This window comes from Eumetopias jubatus, unplaced genomic scaffold (genome assembly GCF_037043125.1).
Source record: "Eumetopias jubatus isolate StellerSeaLion01/CBP00866 unplaced genomic scaffold, mEumJub1_p1.0 scaffold_2, whole genome shotgun sequence".
Classification (NCBI taxonomy): Eukaryota; Metazoa; Chordata; class Mammalia; order Carnivora; family Otariidae; genus Eumetopias; species Eumetopias jubatus.
Window position 1 is genome coordinate 36052269 of NW_028274808.1, and position 22220 is coordinate 36074488.

General features: G+C 35.9%; 1 protein-coding gene across 1 annotated transcript in view; it reads left to right on the forward strand.

The window, feature by feature from the left end:
• LOC114224816 (disintegrin and metalloproteinase domain-containing protein 32-like) overlaps positions 1 to 22220 on the forward strand; it is a 190678-nt gene that overhangs the window by 151577 nt on the left and 16881 nt on the right. The window contains exons 18-19 of the mRNA XM_088021309.1: positions 13370 to 13469; positions 14063 to 14222. Of these exons, the coding sequence (XP_087877435.1) occupies positions 13370 to 13469; positions 14063 to 14222 (260 nt within the window). The remainder of the gene's footprint in view (positions 1 to 13369; positions 13470 to 14062; positions 14223 to 22220) is intronic.

A 22220-nucleotide genomic window follows, 5' to 3' on the forward strand; every position in this document is an offset into this window, starting at 1 on the left:
ACCCCAGGCACTTTTCAAACTATTGCTTCTGTGCTGTCTCAGGTCGAGCTATTTGTTATGCTGACTCTTGAAGGGTGGGGACTCAGTTTCCTATCATCCTCTAGCTTTCCCAAGTTAAACCCTGCTGATTTTAAAACCTCCTAAAGTTAAGCCCCACCAGTTTTCAAACCTAGATGTTACGGGGACTCGTCTTCTCAATGCAGGTCCCTGGTGCCTGGGATGCCTGGGGTGCCTAGGCTGGGGTCTGATCCTCTCACTTCTTTGTACTTGGGGTGTTCCTCCTGTTTGAGGTTAGTCTCACTGGGGGTTTGGTTCCCAATGACATTTCTACCCTTCCTACACTTTTTAATGTAGTCTCCTCTCTATGGTGGAATACCTGTTCTGCCGGTTTTCAGGTCATTTTCAGAGTTAGTTGCATATAGGTACCTGTTATCTCAGTGTGTCTACGGGATGAAATGAGCTCAGGATCCTCCTACTCTACCATCTTCCCTGAACCTCTCCTATTATTTCTTTAAATAGACTTTCTGTCCCTTTTCCTCACTTTCTTCTGGAACTCCAATTATTCTAATTATATGTTTGATGGTTTCCCATTAGATCACATGTTATTTTCTTCACTCTTTTTCATTCTTTTTTCTTTGTTCTGCTCTGCCTGGATTATTTAAAAGTTCCTATACTCTAGATCAATAATTCTGTCTTCTGTTTTTCTATCCTGCTGTAGATGCTCTCTATTGCATTTTTTCTTGTCATTTATTACATTCTGTATCTCCAGAATTTGTTTGGTTCTTTTTTATGATTTCTGTCTCTTTGTTAAATTCCTCAAAACAGCTTTGTTGAATTCTTTTTCAGCTAAATTGCCAAATTCTGTGTTTTGAGTTCAGTTACTGGAGTATTATTGTTATTTTTTGGTAATAACAGATTTCCAGGATTCTTCATGTTCCCTGGAGTTTTGTGTTGCTGTTTTCACATGTGAAGTAGTCAGCTTCTTCAATCTTTACTAGTTGTCAGCGGGTGGGAGATAATATTTGCTGGTCTTACTTATGTCTGGGTCTTTCTGAAACCTTGTATAGATATACTTGCTCCACATTTGTTGCACCCTCTTGGGGCAGAATTCTTAAGCTGGTATGTGTTCTCTGTTTCTTACAACGCACCAAGCCAGCTGCTGGAAAACTCTGTTTTCTAGGAGGTGCGCTATAGCTTAAGTTTGTGATTTCTCCCTTGTTCAAGGACCCTGGCCTGATTTTCTGAGGGTATTCTCTGTCTACCAGAGGTTTTTGCTGCCAAACTCAGGAGCCTACACAAGGAATAGGCTGCAGATTGTGGGAAGTTGTGGGCTTAGCACTTGGGGTATTGTGGGTGCCCCTGGATCAGGTAAGGGGAGATCTCTGGGTGAGGATTTCCCAGCAACTTGTGGGCAGGCTTCCTACTGGAGTAATGAAAGCATATAGCAGGAACTGTGTCCCTTTAATGCCCTTTGATAGTCTTATCTGCCACTTCCCTGATTTCTTCCTCCCCCTCAGTTGTGGAGATTCCTGCCTCAATACTCTGGGTGCTGTGGGAGAGAAATGGATTTCTCCAGCTGTGTCCTGCACCTCACCACTTTCTCTTTTTCTGTAGGAGAGGTCACTGCTGGCTAGTTCAGCCCTGGACTATGTGCCATTGTGGGAGGGATGGCACTGGCAGCTTACTCTTACCCTCTTCAGTGCATTTGAACTCTTATTTTATTTTATTTTATTTTATTTTGGGAGGGGGTGCTTCAAAGGAATGCAGGAATCTATTTTTGGGAAACTATTCCTGGGAAGACTTCTGCAAGGCTCTCTTTTCAGTGGGTTTCTGCCCTCATTAGCATTCTCTATGTTTTCCCCAACTGCATATAAGAGGAGCTGAGTCCTCTTCGCTGGTTCCTTCTGATTCCACAGCCCATACTGAGGTCTGTCTGCCTATTACCTGATACACAGCGGGCCAGACTCCTCCCAGGTCCCTTGGTGTGTAGTGCTTGATTCCACAACTCTCACAGAGGTACTTTTGTTCATGGATGGATGCTGAAATTTACTTGTTTTTATAAAGGGGGACCAAAGGAGGGAGTTCTTATGACATGATAATTCTTTTGTCAAACCCAAAGCCAGTTTTATCTCTTCCTTCCCAATCCTTATACCTTTTATTTTCTTATCTTGTCAATATGATATTGTAAAGAGGGACTTTCTTGCCTTGTTCCTGATCTTAATGGAAAAGCTTTAATCTACCATTAGGTACTGTCAGGTTTTTTAAAAAGATATTCTTTATCAATTTGAGGAAGTTTCCCTCTATATAGCTTTCTGATAGTCTTTTATCATTACTGGGTGTTCAATTTTGTTAAATAATTTTCTGCAATTATTGATATAGTCATGTGATTTTTCTTTTTTAGCTGTTGATATATGATGGATTACATTAATTGATTTTGAAATGTTGAACCATCTTTGCATACTTGAGATAAAACTCACTTGCTTATGGTATATAATACTTCCTATACATTAATGGAATTAATTTGGTAATATTTTGTTGAGGATTTTTACATCATTTTTCATGAGAGGTATTGATCTATAGTTTTCTTATAATGTCTTTGTCTTTGGTATTAGGGTAACGCTGGCCTCATAAATGTGTCAAAAAGTATTCACTCTACTTCTAATTTCTTTTTTTTTTTTTTAAAGACATCTCAAGGGAGCTGGGCAAAGCATCAGTATTCTTTCTTTTTTTTTTTTTTAAGATTTTATTTATGTATTTGACAGAGAGAGACACAGCGAGAGAGGGAACACAAGCAGGGGGAGTGGGAGAGGGAGAAGCAGGCTTCCTGCCAAGCAGGGAGCCCGATGCGGGGCTCCATCCCAGGACCCCAGGATCATGACCTGAGCCAAAGGCAGAAGCTTAACGACTGGGCCACCCAGGCGCCCCTCTACTTCTAATTTCTGCAAGAGATTATAGGGAATTGGTATGATTTCTTCCTTAAATGTTTGGTAAATTTCACTAGTTAACCCAACTGGACTTGTGCTTTCTGTTTTGGAAAGTTATTAATTATTGATTTAATCTCTCTTTTTTTAATGCTTTCAGAACACCCTGTTCAAATTGCCTAGTTTTTTTTTAACAGTCACCAATCTAAACTTTTTAATTTTATCCTACATTATTTTAAAATTTCTTTTCAAGTATAATTAACATACAGTATTAGTTTCAGGTGTACAATATAATGATTCAACAATTCTATGTATTACTCAGGGCTCATCACGTGAAATAAATGTACTTTTAATCCCCTTCACCTATTTTACCTCCCCTCTGGCAACCACCAGTTTGTTCTGTGTCTAAGAGTTTGTTTTTTGCTTGTCTTTTTTCTTTGTTCATTTATTTTGTTTCTTAAATTCAACATATGAGTAAAATCATATGGAATTTGTCTTACTCTGACTGACTTATTTCATTTAGCATTATACCCCCAAGGTCAATCTATGTTGTTGCAAATGACAAGATCTCATTCTTTTTTTATGGCTGAATAAGATTCTTTTATATATATTCACACACACACACACACACACGCACACACACACACTATGTTCTTTATCCATTCATCTGTTGATGGATACTTGAGTTGCTTCCATATCTTGGCTATTGTAAATAATGCAGCAATAAACATAGGGGTGCATATGTTTTCAAATTAGTGTTTTTGTTTTCTTTGGGTAAATACCCAGCAATGTAATTACCAGATCATATAGTATTTCTATTTATAATCTTTTGAGGAACCTCCATACTGTTTTCCACAGGCGGCTGCACCAATTTACATTCCCACTGACAGTGCACCAGGATTCTTTTTCTCCACATCATCACCAACACTTGTTATTTCTTGTGTTTTTGATTTTAGCCATTCTGACAGGTATAAAATGATGGTTTTAATTGGTTTTAATTTGCATTTCCCTGATGACTAATGATGTTGAACATATTTTCATATGTATGTTGTCCACCCTATGTCGTCTTTGGAAAAATGTCCATTCATGTCCTCTGCTCATTTAATTGAATTTGTTTTTTTTTTTTTAATGGTAAGTTGTATAAGTTCTTTAAATATTTTGGATACTAACCCTTTATCAGACATGCCATTTGCAAATATTTTCTCTCATTCCATAGGTTGCCTTTTTGTTTTTTTTATGATTTCCTTTGCTGTGCCTAAGCTTTTTAGTTTGGTGTAGTCCCAAACGTTTATTTTTGCTTTCGTTTTCCTTGCCTTAGGAGACATGTAGAAAAAATTTCTTTGGAAAAAGTGCTCAACATTGCTCGGCATCAGGGAAATCCAAATCAAAACCTCAATGAGATACCACCTCACACCCGTCAGAATGGCTAAAATTAACAAGTCAGGGAACGACAGATGTTGGCGGGGATGTGGAAAAAGGGGAACCCTCCTACACTGTTGGTGGGAATGCAAGCTGGTGCAACCCCTCTGGAAAACAGTATGGAGGTTCCTCAAACAGTTGAAATTAGAGCTACCATTCAATCCAGCAATTGCACTACTGGGTATTTACCCCAAAGATACAAATGTAGGGACCCGAAGGGGTACGTGCACCCCAATGTTTATAGCAGCAATGTCCACAATAGCCAAACTGTGGAAAGAGCCAAGATGTCCATCGACAGATGAATGGATAAAGAAGATGTGGTATATATACACAATGGAATATTATGCAGCCATCAAAAGGAATGAGATCTTGCCATTTGCAACGACGTGAGTGAAACTGGAGGGTGTTATGCTGAGTGAAATAAGTCAATCAGAGAAAGACATGTATCATATGACCTCACTGATATGAGGAATTCTTAATCTCAGGAACAAACTGAGGGTTGCTGGAGTGGTCGGGGGTGGGAGGGATGGGGTGGCTGGGTGATAGCCATTGGCGAGGGTATGTGCTATGGTGAGCGCTGTGAATTGTGTAAGACTGTTGAATCACAGATCTGTACTTCTGAAACAAATAACGCAACATATTTTAAGAAAAAAGAAAAAGAAGAAGATAGCAGGAGAGGAAGAATGAAGGGGAGTAAGTCAGAGGGGGAGACGAACCATGAGAGATGATGGACTCTGAAAAACAAACTGAGGTTTCTAGAGGGGAGGAGGGTAGGGGGATGGGTTAGCCTGGTGATGGGTATTAAAGAGGGCACATTCTGCATGGAGCACTGGGTGTTATGAACAAACAATGAATCATGGAACACTACACCAAAACAAATTATGTAATATATGGTGATTAACATAACAATAAAAAAATTAAAAAAAAGAAAAAAGAAAAAATTGCTTTGTCCAGTGTCAGATTATTGCCCATGTTCTCTTCTAGGATTTTTATGGATTTAGGTCCCAAATTTAGGTCTTTAATCCACTTTTTAAATTTTAATTTAATTTAATTTTTTAAAAATTTTATTATGTTCTGTTAGTCATCATACAATACATCATTAGTTTTTGATGTGGTGATCCAAGATCCATTGTTTTTGTATAACACCCAGTGCTCCATGCAGTACGTGCCCTCCTTAATACCCATCACTGGGCTAACCCATCCCCCCTCCCCCTCCCTCTAAAATGCTGTTTGTTTCTCAGAGTCCATAGTCTCTCACGGTTCATCTCTCCCTCCGATTCCCCCCCCTTCATTTTTCCCTTCCTTCTCCTAATGTCCTCCATGCTATTCCTTATGTTCCACAAATAAGTGAAACCATATGCTAATTGACTTTCTCTGCTTGACTTCTTTCACTTAGCATCATCTCCTCCAGTCCCATCCATGTTGATGTAAAAGTTGGGTATTTTCTCATTTTCTCATGTGTCTGTTAGCTATTTGTATGTCTTCTTTGAAGAAGTGTATGTTCATGTCTTCTGCCCATATTTTCACTTGATTATTTGTTTTTTGGGTGTTGAGTTTGAGAAGTTCTTTATAGATATTAGAAATCAGCCCTTTCTTTTATTATGTTATGTTAATCACCATACATTACATCATTAGTTTTTGATGTAGTGTTCCATGATTCATTGTTTGCGTATAACACCCAGTGCTCCATGCCGAACGTGCCCTCCTTAATACCCATCACCAGACTAACACATTCCCCCCCCTTCCCCTCTAGAACCCTCAGTTTGTTTCTCAGAGTCCATAGTCTCTCATGGTTCGTCTCCCCCTCTGATTCCCCCCCTTCATTTTTCCCCTCCGGCTATCTTCTTCTTCTTCTTCTTCTTCTTTTTTTAAACATATAATGTATTATTTGTTTCAGAGGTACCGGTCTGTGATTCAACAGTCTTGCACAATTCACAGCGCTCACCATAGCACATACCCTCCCCAATGTCTATCAACCAGCCGCCCCATCTCTCCCACCCACCACCACTCCAGCAACCCTCAGTTTGTTTCCTGAGATTAAGAATTCCTCATATCAGTGAGGTCATATGATACATGTCTTTCTCTGATTGACTTATTTTGCTCAGCATAATACCCTCCATTTCCATCCACGTCACTGCAAATGGCAAGATTTTCATTCCTTTTGATGGCTGCATAATATTCCATTGTATATATGGACCACATCTTCTTTATCCATTAATCTGTTGATGGACATCTTGGCTCTTTCCACAGTTCGGCTATTGTGGACATTGCTGCTATAAACATCGGGGTGAATGTACCCCTTCGGATCTCTACCTTTGTATCTTTGGGGTAAATACCCAGTAGTACAACTGATGGATCATATGGTAGTTCTATTTTCAACTTTTTGAGGAACCACCATACTGTTTTCCAGAGTGGCTGCACCAGGTTGCATTCCCACCAACAGTGTAGGAGGATTCCCCTTTCTCCGTATCCTTGCCAACATCTGTCATTTCCTGACTTGTTAATTTCAGCCATTCTGACTGGTGTGTGGTGGTATCTCACTGAGGTTTTGATTTGGATTTCCTTGATGCTGAGCAATGTTGAGCACTTTTTCATGTGTCTGTTGGCCATTTGGATGTCTTCTTTGCAGGAATGTCTGTTCATGTCTTCTGCCCATTTCTTGATTGGAACATTTGTTCTTTGGGTGTTGAGCTTAATAAGTTCTTTATAGATTTGGATACTAGCCCTTTATCTGATACATCATTTGAAAAATCTTCTCCCATTCTGTCATTGTCTTTTGGATTTGTGGACTGTTTCCTTTGGTGTGCAAAAGCTTTTTATCTTGATGAAGTCCCAATAGTTCATTTTTGCCCTTGCTTCCCTTGCCTTTGGCGATATTTCTAGGAAGAAGGTGCTGCGGCTGATTCAAAGAGGTTGCTGTCTGTGTTCTCCTTTAGGATTTTGATGGACACCTGTCTCACATTGAGGTGTTTCAACCATTTTGAGGCTATTTTTGTGTGTGGTGTAAGTATATGGTCCAGTTTCATTCTTCTGCATGTGGCTGTCCAATTTTCCCAACACCATTTGTTGAAGAGAATGTCTTTTACCCATTGGACATTCTTTCCTTCTTTGTCGAAGATGAGTTGACCATAGAGTTGAAAGTCCATTTCTGGGCTCTCTCTTCTGTACCATTGATCGATGTGTCTGTTTTTCTGCCAGTACCATACTGTCTTGATGATGACGGCTTTGTAATAGAGCTGGAAGTCCGGAATTGTGATGCCGCCAGCTTTGCTTTTCTTTTTCAATATTCCTCTGGCTAATTCGGGGTCTCTTCTGGTTCCATACAAATTTTAGGATTATTTGTTCCATTTCTTTGAAAAAAGTGGATGGTATATTGATGGGGATTGCATTGAATGTGTAGATTGCTCTAGGTAGCATTGACATCTTCACAATGTTTGTTCTTCCAATCCATGAGCATGGAACGTTTTTCCATTTCTTTGTGTCTTCCTCAATTTCTTTCATGAGTATTTTATAGTTTCTGAGTACAGATTCTTTGCCTCTTTGGTTAAATTTATTCCTAGGTATCTTATGGTTTTGGGTGCAATTGTAAATGGGATCGACTCCTTTATTTGTCTCTCTTCTGTCTTGTTGGTGTATAGGAATGCCACTGATTTCTGTGCATTGATTTTATATCCTGCTACTTTACTGAATTCCTGTATGAGTTCTAGCAGTTTTGGCGTGGAGTCTTTTGGGTTTTCCACATACAGTATCATATCATCTGCAGAGAGTGAGAGTTTGACTTCCTCTTTGCCAATGTGGATGCCTTCGATTTCTTTTTGTTGTCTGATTGCTGTGGCTAGGACTTCTAATACTATGTTGAATAGCAGTGGTGATAGTGGACATCCCTGCCGTGTTCCTGACTTTAGGGGAAAAGCTCTCAGCTTTTCCCCATTGAGAATGATATTCGCTGTAGGTTTTTCATAGATGGCTTTTATGATATTGAGGTAGGTACCCTCTATCCCTATGCTCTGAAGAGTTTTGATCAAGAAAGGATGCTGTACTTTGTCAAATGCTTTTTCTGCATCTATTGAGAGACCATATGATTCTTGTTCTTTCTTTTGTTAATGTATTGTATCACATTGATTGATTTGCGGATGTTGAACCAAACTTGCAGCCCAGGGATAAATCCCACTTGGTCATGGTGAGTAATCCTTTTAATGTACTGTTGGATCCTATTGGCTAGTATTTTGGTGAGAATTTTTGCATCCATGTTCATCAAGGATATTGGTCTGTAATTCTCCTTTTTGATGGGGTCTTTGTCTGGTTTTGGGATCAAGGTAATGGTGGCCTCATAAAATGAGTTTGGAAGTTTTCCTTCCATTTCTATATTTTGGAACAGTTTCAGGAGAATAGGTATTAATTCTTCTTTAATGTCTGATAGAATTCCCCTGGGAAGCCATCTGGCCCTGGGCTTTTGTTTGTTGGGAGATTTTTGATGACTGCTTTAATTTCCTTAGTGGTTATAGGTCTGTTCAGGTTTTCTATTTCTTCCTGGTTCAGTTTTGGTAGTTGATACATCTCTAGAAATGCACCCATTTCTTCCAGGTTATCTAATTTGCTGGCATAGAGTTGCTCATAATATGTTCTTATAATTGTTTGTATTTCTTTGGTGTTGGTGGTGATCTCTCCTCTTTCATTCGTGGTTTTGTTGATTTGGGTCATTTCTCTTTTCTTTTTATAAGTCTGGCCAGAGGTTTATCAATCTTGTTAATTCTTTTACGAACCAGCCTCTAGTTTTGTTGATCTGTTCTACTGTTCTTTTGGTTTCTATTTCATTGATTTCTGCTCTGATCTTTATTATTTCTCTTCTCCTGCTGGGTTTAGGCTTTATTTGCTGTTCTTTCTCCAGCTCCTTTAGGTGTAGGGTTAGGTTGTGTATTTGAGACCTTTCTTGTTTCTTGAGAAAGGCTTGTATTGCTATATACTTTCCTCTTAGGATTGCCTTTGCTGTATCCCAAAGATTTTGAACAGTTGTGTTTTCATTTTCATTGGTTTCCATGAATTTTTTTAATTCTTCTTTAATTTCCTGGTTGACCCATTCATTCTTTAGTAGGATGCTCTTTAGCCTCCATGTATTTGAGTTCTTTCCGACTTTCCTCTTGTGATTGAGTTCTAGTTTCCAAGCATTGTGGTCTGAAAATATGCAGGGAATAATCCCAATCTTTTGGTACCAGTTGAGACCTGATTTGTGACCTAGGATGTGATCAATTCTGGAGAATGTTCCATGGGCACTAGAGAAGAATGTGTATTCCATTGCTTTGGGACGGAATGTTCTGAATATGTCTGTGAAGTCCATTTGGTCCAGTGTGTCATTTAAAAGAAAAGACTCTTTTTGATATGAATATCTGAGAGAATTTATTGCTAGAAGATATGCACTAAAGGAAATACTAAGCTATATTTAGGTAGAAGGAAAATAATGTCAGATGGAAATGTGGATCTAAACAAAGCTTTGAAGAGTGCTGGAATGAAAAATATATGGGTAAAATACTGTATTTCATTTAAATGTTTTTAAAAAGATAAATTGACTATTTCAAGTAAGCAATAATAGTGTATTGTGGCATTTGTAACATACAAACATAACAAAACAGTTTGTTTCTATTGCTTTTAATAACTCAGTTTATGGATATTAAATTATTGATTTATCTGTTGATAATAATTTTATAGTTTCAAATTTTGGCTATTTTGAATAAAGCTGCTATGAATGATTTTTACTGTGGTAAAAAACAAAATTTGCCATCTTAACATTTTTAAGTGTGTAGTTCAGTAGTATTACATATATTTACATTGTTGTGAAACAGATCTCCAGAACTTTTTTATCTTGCAAATATGAAACTCTAATACTCTTTTTGATATTCTGAGCACCCAATTTCCAATGTGAGTGCTAGGGTTCCTCCTATACCAAAAAGCAATTCTTGGACACCAGCAGAATTCACTTCAATTCTATCTACCCAAAGATGACATCAGATTCCATAAGTTAAGGGTCCAGGCCTACAAGACTGCACACCAACCCCCCCACCCCACATATGCCACTTGCCATCCTAGGTCATATCCTAGGCTATCACCTGTGCTTCTGAACAGTTGGCTATAAATTGGAAGTTCCGATGACTTCCTCCTTGGCAACTCGGTTCATATCAGTTGCAAGCTCAAGTTGTTACCTGTACTTCTAACTGGCTATAAACCAGAGGTTTCCAGGATTCCCTCCTTGGATTCAATGAATTTGCTAGAGTGGCTCACAGAACTTAGAGAAATATTTTGCTTCTAGATTACTCTTTTATTATAAAAAGATATAATTCAGGTACAGCCAGGTGGAAGAGATGTATAGGGCAAGGTATAGGGAAAGGGTGTCGAACTTTCATGCCCTCTCTATGCACACTGTCCTCAAATCTTTACATGTTCATCAACCCAGAAGCTCTCTGAACCCTGTCCTTTTGGGTTTTATGGAGGCTTCATCACATAGGCACAACTGATTAATTCATTGGCCATTGACAATTGATTCAGCCTCTCTGAAGTTTGGTGGGGGAGGGCAGGACTGAAAGTTCCAACCCTTTAATCACATAGCCACATGGAATCACGTGGATTTTCCTGGCAACCAGCTCCCATCCTTAGATGCCTTCAAAACTTACTTCATTTACATAACGGAAGACATCTTTATCTCTCTCAGCACAGGAAATTCTAAGGGTTTTGGGAGCTGTAAACCAGGAACTGTGGACAAAGACCAAATACATGTGAGAAATATATTTCAATCATCTGAATGATGAAATATTTATTTCTTATAAATCACAATGTGGCAATACCCATTAAATAACTTTCCTTTCCCCTATTCCAAAAGCCCCTGAAAACCTCCATTCTACTTTGTTTTGATGAATTTGACTACCTTCAATACCTCATATAAGTGGAGTAATACAGTATTTGTCTTTTATTGATGGTTCATTTCAGTCATCTATGTTTTAGCATATGATAGGACTGACTTCCTTTTTAAGGTTGAATAATATTCCCTTGTATGTATGTACCACATTTTGTTAATGCAGTCATCTGTTAGTGGACATTGGGTTGTTAACACCTCTTGGCTCTTGTGACTAATACTTCTGGGGTCATAGGTATGCAAATTTTCATTTTGAGACTCTGCTTTCAGTTATTTTTTATAGTAGTCATCCTAATGGGTGTAAGGTGGTATCATTGTGATTTTCATTTATATTTCTCTTATGACTATTGATGTTGAACATCTATTTATATTCTTAATTGTCATTTGTACATCATCTTTGGAGAAATTTCTATTCAAGTCCTTTGCCCATTTAAGTAGATTATCTGATTTTTTTTTATTATTGTTGTGTTATATGAGTTCTATGCATATTCTTGATATTAATGTCTTATAAGATATATGATTTGCAAGTCTTTTCTCCTATTCTATAGATTACCTTTTCACTCTCTTGATTATATCCTTTGATGCACAAAAGTTTTTAAGTTTGTTGTAGATCCATTTGTCCATTTTTACTATTATTGCTCGTGCTTTTAGTCCAAGAAATGATTGTGAAGTCCAATGTCATAAAGCTTTTTCTCTATGTTTTCTTCTAGGAATTTTATAGTCTTAGGTCTTACATTTGGTCTTTAATTCATTTTGAGTTAATTTTTGCACATGATGTGAGATAAAGGTCTAATTTCATTCTTTTACACTGGATATCCAGTTTTCATTTGCAGATAAGACTTCCCATTGGGTGGCCTTGGCATCCTTGTTATAGATCATCTAACCATATAAATAATATATTACTGATAGCCATAATTGAATAACTGAATAAATAAATGAAATAAATGGAGATAAGGGAAAATTCTGCCTTATAGTATAATCAATATAGAAGGAATAATGAAGTTAAATAATTATGAATGGATGCTCAAGTTGCTGAATAGAGGTCTTAGAAACTGAAAGATATTTTATATTGAGAGGAAGCATAGCAAGAGGTCAAGGGCAGGGCCTCTGAAACCAGATTGCTTAGGTTTAAATCCTTTCTCCGTCACTTACTAGCCTTGTGACTTTTGACAAGTTAAATATCTATGCCTCAGTTTCTTCATCTATAATGGAGAGATAATAATAGTCCCAAATCTCACAGGGCTGTTGTGAGGACTTAATGAGTAAATCTGTAGTATTCAGAATAGAGACTCACACATAGTAAGTACCATAAAGGTGTTTGCTATTATTATTTCATTTATTTATTTACTTATTAATTACAGAAACCATCAGTTCCTAATCTAAGTATCTGATGGCCTCTTGGAATACAAAAAACCTTGGATTAAGAATCAAACAAACAGGGGCACCTGGGTGGCTCAGTTGGTTAAGCATCTGACTTCAGCTCAGGTCGTGATCCCAGGGCCCTGGGATGGAGCCCCAGCATCAGGCTCCCTGCTCAGCAGGGAGTCTGCTTCTCCCTCTCCCCATCCCCCGCCCCATTCTTTCTCTCTCTCTATCTCCCTCTCTAATAAATAAATAAAATCTTTAAAAAAATAAAACAAACAAAACAAAAACACACACAACCCAATCCTAGTGAAGGACAGTAGGGAAGGGTAAAGTGCTCATTTGTAAGTACAAATAGTTCAAGCTACCACATAATGTCACTGAACTTGGAGATAGGAAGAGATGTGCACAATCAGCTCTGGAAGTGGTACTAGCTGGCTCCAGGATACCACTGGATGGGTCTCATTTTCATGAGAATTTAAGGATATGTTTCTGAATGCAAACTGAGTTTTCAGGTGAATATTTGAAAGTGTTAAATTTTCTTGATGTAAATTCTATGAACCTCTATAGCTTTTTTACAAACTGTGTGTATGTTTTTGTGTGTGCATTAGAAACCAAACATTTGATTTGTAGGATTATTTCTGTAAATAAATAAAATTACACTAAATGAAAATACAAAAGTAAGCTTGATGATCCATCTGATAATTTTACTTTTTATGATAAAATGGTTTTAAATGATCATTTAAGTTTTTAAAAATGATCCTAGGTATGCACTTCCAATGAAACGTGCCATTGTTTTGATGGCTACCAGCCTCCATATTGCGAAAGGCGTGGCAGAGAAGTTTCTAGTTTGTCTGGGAAACAGGGCAAGTATCTAATATCTTTACATATTCAGTTAATAAATTCTCAAATTGCTTATCTTCACAAAAACAAAGGTAGATTTTTGCTGCCTAGAAGTCAATATTTGCAATTAAAAGGTAAATAGTCTTCTTTTCAAGAAAAGAAAACCAAGTATGTCTTCTTAATCTTGCTCTTCTAATATTAACTCTCAATATCATGATTGAAACTGAGGGTATCTTTTAAAATTTTTATTTACTGATATCATTGACTTTCTCCATTAGGCTATCCTGTAAATTTGTTGGATTACCTTGCAATTACATGAGCCCACATTATATATCATTGAAGTTTTTGGGTCCAACTTAATAGTGCTATAGTTAGGTTTTGCTATAGCTGAAGTATAATGTAGAATATGTTGGAATTTTCTGGAACTTCTTTTCTAATCTTTTAGAATGAGAGGTTGTAGAGATAGTTCTAAGTATTATGATTCTATTATTATTTTTCCAAGTTCTTTGAATAACAACAAAAATTAAGAACACTGTAATTGGTTTGCTGCAACTTGAAAGTAAAAGTAGATGGCTTCATTTTTTTACTCTGATTTTTAATGTATTTCTATTTTTAGGTTTAACCATGGAAAGAACTCTTAGGAAGGCTGAAAAGAACCGGTGGCTTCTAGGTTTCTGCATTGCTTTACCTGTTATCATCATAGCAACCATAATAGCTGTTTCGTGGCATAGTTCGACCAAGTGGTTTGTCAAGGAAGAGGAATCCCTAAGTAGCGAGTAAATTGAATTTGTGTTCCGAAGTAAAATTTTAGTACCATTTGACTCTAGTCATATATAGGGCCGTATCATGAGCTGCAACTATACATTTTACAGGGATTTTGAGTACTATATAAATATCTCATTTAATTTTGTGAAATAGTTTTGAATATCCCCATTTTAAAAATGCAAAAACTTGGGAGTATAATTTAAATAATTTGCCAAAGTCATTGCCTTGGATTTTGAGAGAGAAAGAACTCAAATGTATCCTTATCTATTGCTTTCAAATACTTTAGTGGTTCTCAAATTGTGATCTGTGTTACCTACAGGAGAACCACCAGAAATATTTGTTAGAAATGCAGATTTCTAGGCCTTATCACAGATGAAATATTTCAATTTTTGTTGCTGCTTTATGTAAGAAATGATTTTAAAAATATTCTCTGGGTAAAGTATTCAGAAAGCAAATTTATAATTTAGACTTTAGCATATTTAAATTTTTTTTTTTAGAGAGAGAGAGTGTGAACAAGTGGGGGAACGGGCAGCGGGAGAGGGAGAGAGAGAATCTTTTTTTTTTTTTTAAGATTTATTTATTTTAGAGAAAGAGAGAGGAGTGTGCAGGGGCGAGGGGCAGAGGGAGAGTCTGAAGCAGACTCCACACTGGGCATGGAGCCTGATAGGGCTTGATCTCATGACCCTGAAGTCACAACCTGAGCCAAACTGAGAGTCAGATGCTTAACCAACTGAGCCGCCCAGGCACCCTGAGCATATTTTAATTTTTTTAAAAAATAATTCAAACACAAAGAGAACATGGTGACGAATACTCATTTGCCCTCTAGTGGAAATAAACAAATGTTAATATTTTTCTTGGTTCTTGCATTTACAGCTGCAATCCCTTTCTAGTATTATCTCCCTCTCTGCAGAGAACAACCTCTACACTGAAAGTTGATATGTATTACATATTTTTGCTACGTATGGCTGTATCGGTGTGCCATATCTGGAATTATATTTTATTTAATTATTTTATTTTGGAATTATAATTTTAAATATTTACACCTTCTTTATAGATACATTTCCTCTTCTAATTCTAATTTTGTTTATGTGTTTTCTTTTTTCGTTTATTCATGAGAAGTTTTCTCAGAGGTTTTATTGGTAATTTGAAAAATATAACTTTGGGGTTTGTTGAGATCTCTGTATTTCCTTAGTGCTTATTATCCTTAAATTTTGCTCTTTTCCTCCTTTCTGCTCTCTTTACTCTTGCTCTTTTAATTCTAGCTTTCTTGAGTCTAATGCTTTTTTTAAAATTAATTTTCAGCCTTTCTTATTTCCACATATGTTTTTAAAGCTAAAACTTTCCCTTTTATATATCATTTCATGTATACTCTCCAGTTTTTAATATATAGTTGACATTCAGTTCAAAAAATTAGAAACTTCCAGTATGATTTCTTGTTTGAATTATGAATAAATTATTGTCTTTAGTTTCCAATTATATGATTTATTTTGATTGCTGAAAAAATTATTTTCTAATTTTATTACCTTATTGGGAGAGACTTGTTTCTATGATTTATTCTTAAATGTTGGAACCAGAAAGGAAGTCAATTTTTGTAAAAATCTATGCGTGTAGGTATGCTTCAATTACCGTAACATGTTTGTTTTTCTTGTTTCAAAAACAAACTTTTTAATTATGTTGTTTCAAATCACTTTTATATGTATTGGGATTTTCCCCCATCTGCTCATTAATTTATTTTCTGTGAGAAGGAAACTAAAGTTTTTCAGTATTTCATGGCTTTCCCTCTGATTTTTGAAACTTCTGCTTTATATATTCTGAGGCAATGACAATGTATTAATGTTCAATTTAGTTATAATTTCTTGACATATCTTTTTATCATTAATAATTTTATCTTAAAATCTATTCTCACTGTTTTATTGTGCTATATCAACCTGCTCTTTGAAATTTAGACTTACTTAGTATATCTTTTTTCATCCCTTATTCTCAATCTTTCTTTGTTTTTCATTGTTTTCTTATAAACAGCCTTTACATGAGATGCAGTAGTGGAGTTTGTTATGCATATATGCTTATGATGGCATATATTTAGACTGAAAATTGCCATTTTATTTTTTCTTATTTACCATCTTTTTTTTGCATGTTTTCTTTCCTTTTCCTCAAATCTGTTTTACTGTGTTTTTTCTGTTCTCTTTTCTCTTCTAATACTTTGCACATTTTTATGTTATTTTTATTTTTAAATGATTTTTTTAAATTTTAGTATTTATAGTTAATGTCATACAGTGTCTAATTTAATCATTATATATGATCATCTGAATTACACCAGGATCTCATAACACTAGCCTCTCTTCATCTATTTGTTTGTAATTTGGCTTTTCACTTTGCCCCAAATAAGCTAGTGTTGTTTTGTTATTGTTATATTTAGTCAGTACTTACTAGGATTACCTATTATATTTCCTAGGTCTTTGTTTACTGTTCCTTTCTTTTTAAACTTTTTATTTTGAAATAATTTAAGAAATATAAAAAGTTGCAAAAATAGCAGAGTTTCCTTATCCCTTTCATTTGGGTTTTGCCAATGATAACATCTTACACTAACATAGTGCATTTTCACAGCTAGGGAATTGGTATTGGTACAATATTAATAATTAAACTACAGACCTTATTCATATTCATCAGCATTTACATGCAATCTTTTTTGTGCTCATTTTTGAATATATGTGTGTATGTAGTATTATGAAATTTAATCACATGGTTTTTGATACCACAATCATCACCATTCTTTTTAGAATCCTGCTTTTTCCATTCTAGGTTCAATTTTATTCTTAGGAAGCACTGTCTTAGTAGTTATTACAGTGATGGTCCATGTGTAATAACCTGTTTGACTTATATGCCTGAAAAGGGCTTTATTTCATTTCCACTCTTGTATGGGTGTAGCATTTTACCTTAACAGTTATGCCTGTAAATTTTTTTGTGATATGCCATTGAATTCTGGCATTTACTGTTGGTGATGAGATGTCTGCTGCCACTATAATTAATTCATTTTTATTTTTATGCTTAAACTCTTTCTTAAGTTAGCTTTCCAAGTATTCTTTTGTCCAGTCTTATTACTAAATTTTACCTGTTCTGATGAGTTTTTTTTTTTATTTATCTGGCTCTGAACTCAGCATAATATTTAACTATGAAGTTTTTCTTCAATTCTAGAAAATTCTAATCATTATCTCTCCAATGATTGACACCCATTCTATGTCTTTTATCTTTCTGCAATTCCTATATTTTATAGTCTTCATTTCTCATTTCCATGGTGGTGGTGACAATGATGGTTGCTTTCCTTCTCCTCTTCCTTCTTCTGCTCCTCCTTTTTCTTCTTTCCTTTGACACTAGAATGAGGCTTTTTTAAAAATTTAAATTGTTAGCCAACATATAGTACATCATTAGTTTTGACATAGTGTTCAGTGATTCATTAGTTGCATATAACACCCAGTACTCATCACATCAGGCTTTTAAAAACTGGGCTATAATTTACATATAGTAAAATTAATATTTTTAGTGTGTGTAATTCTATGAGTTTAACAAATACATACACATACCATGACCACCATAAAATAAAGAACAATCCCATTACCCCCCAAATTCCCTCTAAACCCTCCTCCAGCTCCTGGCACTGACAGATCTGTCTTCTTTGCTGTAGTTTTGCCTATTCCAGAATTTTGTATAAATGGAAGCATACAGTTTGTAGTCTTTTGAGTCTGCCTTCTTTCCTTTAAGATAATGCATTTGAAATTCATCCATGTTGTTATGTGATAGCTTGTTCTTTTTTTAAAATAACATACAAGCTAAGGCCTTTATTCTATGGAGAATGAGGAATGGCTTAAAGAAAAATATTTTTTCTGAGCCATGTTTCAAAAGACCTTCACCATCAAAGCTATAATTTTCATAGAATCAATAGCTAATATGTCAACAATTATATCTACAAGGTTCCTCATGATAAAGAAAAATAAAGAAGCATTAAAATAATGTTTGGAAAACAATTAAAAAAACATACAGTTTTATTGAGGTACAATTGACATACAGTAAAGTGCCTATTCTTTAAGTGCATAATCTGGTATGTTTTGATAATTTGAAAATAGCACTCATGAAACTCGTGGAACCATCACAACAATCAAGATTATGAAGATACCTGTCATGCCCCAAATCTTCCTTGTGTTCCTTGGTAATCCCTACCCCTTTCTCTGCCATCTCCTTTATCCCCACAGTACTGCTGATCTGCTTTGTTACTACAGCTCAGTTTGCATTTTCTAGAATTCTATATAAATAGAAGCATACGGTATGTGCTCTTTGTTTTTGTCTGGTTTATTTCACTCATCACAGTTATTTTGCAATTCATCCATGCTCTTATGTATATCAGTAGTTGTACTTTTTTATTGCTGATAGGTATTCAGTTGTACAAACATAGCATAATTTGTTCATCCATTCATTCCATCCGTCTGTCAATGGATGTGTGGGTTGTTTCCAGATTTTAGCTGTTATAAATAAAGCCGCTATGAACATTTATATGCAAGTCTCTGTGAATATGTGCTTTCTTTTTCTTGGGTTGATACCTAAGAATGAATGGAAATGTAATATGGTAGGTATGTTTGACTTCTAAAGAAAGAACTGAACTGTTTCTCAAAACAGTTGTACCATCTTATATTCCAGTCACTAGTATGTGAGAATTCTAGTTCCTCCACATTTTTGCCAACGCTTGGTATAGTAATATATGTATTTTTTAAATTTTAGCAATTCTGACAGTGTGTAGTAGAATCTCATTGTTTTTAATTCACATTTCTCTAATGACTAATGACATTGCTAATTGTTTCATGTGGTTATTTGTCATCTGTACCTCTTCTTTGGAGAATTGTGTGTTCAAATCTTTTGCCCATTTTAAAATTAAGTAATTAATTAACTTATAGTTAAGAGGTCTTTTGCTCATTTATTTTTGTACCTATTATGCCATGATTTCATAGGAAATGGGTTCCAGCAGGTCAGGCTCCCTTCAGTTGAATCTCACAAAATGTGCTTCTCTGGGTGGAGCAGATTGGTGCTTCAGGTGAACCCAAGTATGTTTCTTTTTGGCTTCCTTCTTTTTCTTTTTCTTTTTCTTTTTTTTTAAAAAATTTATTTATTTATTTGACAGAGAGACACAGCAAGAGAGGGAACACAAGCAGGGGGAGTGGGAGAGCGAGAAGCAGGCTTCCTGCTGAGCAGGGAGCCCGATGCGGGGCTCGATCCCAAGACCCTGGGATCAGGGCCCCAGCTGAAGGCAGACGCTTAACGACTGAGCCACCCAGGTGCCCCAGCTTCCTTCTTTTTCTGATAATTTTCTTTCATATGTTTTAGGAAACTATCTCGGTTTTTAGAGTGCTTGATATTCTCATTATGTACATTAATTCTCTTGGCATGAATCTTGCCCTTAATTTTAGCAGGATGCATAACATTGTAGACTCAGTTTTGCCATAGTAACATTTGTGGGACACGCCTTTTTAAACAGTGCTCATTCCCTTGATGTTTATAATATCTTAATTGTAGATTCACATGTATTTGGCTAAAGGAACAACTCCATGTTTTTTAAAAGGCCTAAAGAATGTATAGGTGGTGCCATTCCTCTTTCCCTTTGTGTTGGTAGTTCCAGCTGAAAATCCCCATTTTTTAATTGGCTTGTCTTTTTATTACTAGTTGTTCAGATCTTGTGGTTGTTTTTAAAATGGGTTGTTTTCTTATTATTGCATTTTGAGTGTTCTTTACATATCCTGGATATAAGTCTTACTATGTATGATTTGCAAATATGTAGACTAGGAATAGTCTAGGCTTATCTTTTTATTCTTTCAAAGAGCAAAAGTTTTAAATTTTTATGAAATCCAGTGTGTGAATTTCTTCTTTTATAGATCATGATTTTAGTTTTGTATCTAGGAAATATTTGCCTAACCAAAATTCATACAAATTTTCTTCCATGTTTTCTTCTAAAATTTTATAGTTTCAGGTTTTGCATTTAGACCTAAATCCAATTTGAATTAAGTTTTGTATAGGTTAAAAGGTATGGATAGAGTGGTTGTTTTCTGCATAAGAATATCCAATTGTTCTAACACCATTGTTTTTAATGCTTTGCTAAGTGGGATCAGAATAGTCACCACTACTGAGGTGATACCCTTTTGAGTAACTCTACCCAATTCTCCAAAACATGGTATTTTAAAAGTCAGGTGGTGGGAACACAAGCTATTCTTGTCCCTATGTGAGCACAAAAGATTGCTCAATTTCAAATAATTTTTCTCCAGCTTAATTTTTCTAAGTAGTTTCCTTGCAGTCAATGATCAGTACTTTGTAGAAGACTCAAGAGGGACCCTCCACAGATCTCAGAGCTCTGTGCAGCTCTTTCCCTCTCTGGTATTTTTCTCTGTGAATTCTAGCTGCCTTGGCATCCTTAGACCCGCAGTTCTATTAACTCAACTCAGGGAGATTTCTGAATTTTGCCTGTGTCCCCCTGGCTGTCCGATAGCTTAGAAATTCTCACCAGGCAGTAAGAAGGGTCAATAATAGGTGTCTCACCTTTTTTATTCCCCTCTATCAGAAGTCACTATCCTGTGCTGCCTACTATTCAATGTCTGAAAACCACTGTTTCATATATTTTGTCTGAATTTTCAGTTGTGTTAGGCAGGAGGGTAAATTGAGTCTGTTACTCCATTTTGGTCAGAATTGGAAGTATGCCTTTATGGTTTGGAACTGCATTCATATTTATCTACATCTCACATTGTGTTAGATTTTTCTTTCATTTCACCAATTCTTCTGCCATCACTGTCCTGTTTTAAGATTTGTGGATTCTGTTCTTACAAAGATATCTATGGAGATTTAAAATATTCTTATATAAACTTTTTTTAATCATTTGTGTTTTTTGGTGTGTGAATTCATTGTTTTGCTGTGGCTGTTGACATTAACTCTTAGTGGTTTGTAATCATAGATTCTTTTATCTTCAGTGTTTATTTTCTCATGAGAATTCTGCATGTTTTGTGTGAAGATAAATACATGTGGATTGTTTCACTTTTGCTTCTTTTATCAATCAAAAATATTTAAAACAATTGCTATGCACAGTGTTCAAGAATTTGTAGGGGTGTGAACTGGAGTTCTAAAATTACACTTTTTGGAGGCTTGGGATTCCTACTTCTCTCAGTGATGCCTTCCCCCCCATCTACATATCCTCATTTCCCTGTTGCATTCCAAAGACCACAGGTCAGAATTTTTATTATCCATGTTTCATGGGTGGTATGGCTCTTCATGGCTCCCAGGTTTAATTAAGGAACTCACAGTTTCCCCACATGCAAAGGCCTGGAACCTCAACTCCTAAGGAAGAGCTATTAAATCTCTAGCCTGAAAGGTGTTGTTACTGGTTTAGGTGCCCCTGCAGTTACTGTTTTAGCTCCTGTTTATTGTTTCAACTCTCAGTTTCTTCATTTTTACTAGCACCAGGAGAAGTCTGTTAACCTCAGTTATGTATTCAATGTTTTGTTATTGTTTTCAGCACTCCTCTGTGTTATGAGGAATGTAAAGGGGAAATTGCCCTTCCTGCCCACTCTGCCAGATTGCCTAGAAGCCAGTATGGGTTTTTTAAATTAACAAAATGTAACATTGTTTTCAAAATCAATGAATAAATGTTAAAATTTGGGGCATGAAGGTCAGAATCGGGGACTCAGGGTCAAATCTGTATTCTATGTTCAGAAGAGATAAGGAAAAAGCAAATCTGTGCCTTTTTGATAGTCTCCTCACTGTGGGATTTGAAATTTGCACTCTTTGTGGATGAGGTATATGGGTAAATAAGAATATTATTTATTTCCATCTTTGTTCAGTGACCTTGAACATTATTTTCTTTATTGTTAACTAGTCTTGTAAAAGAGGAAATACTGCTTATAAAATGACTTTTTTATTCATGCAGTTGGTAAGAGTTTCTTAGGACTAACATGAGGCACTATTTTTTTTTTTTTTTTTAATATCTA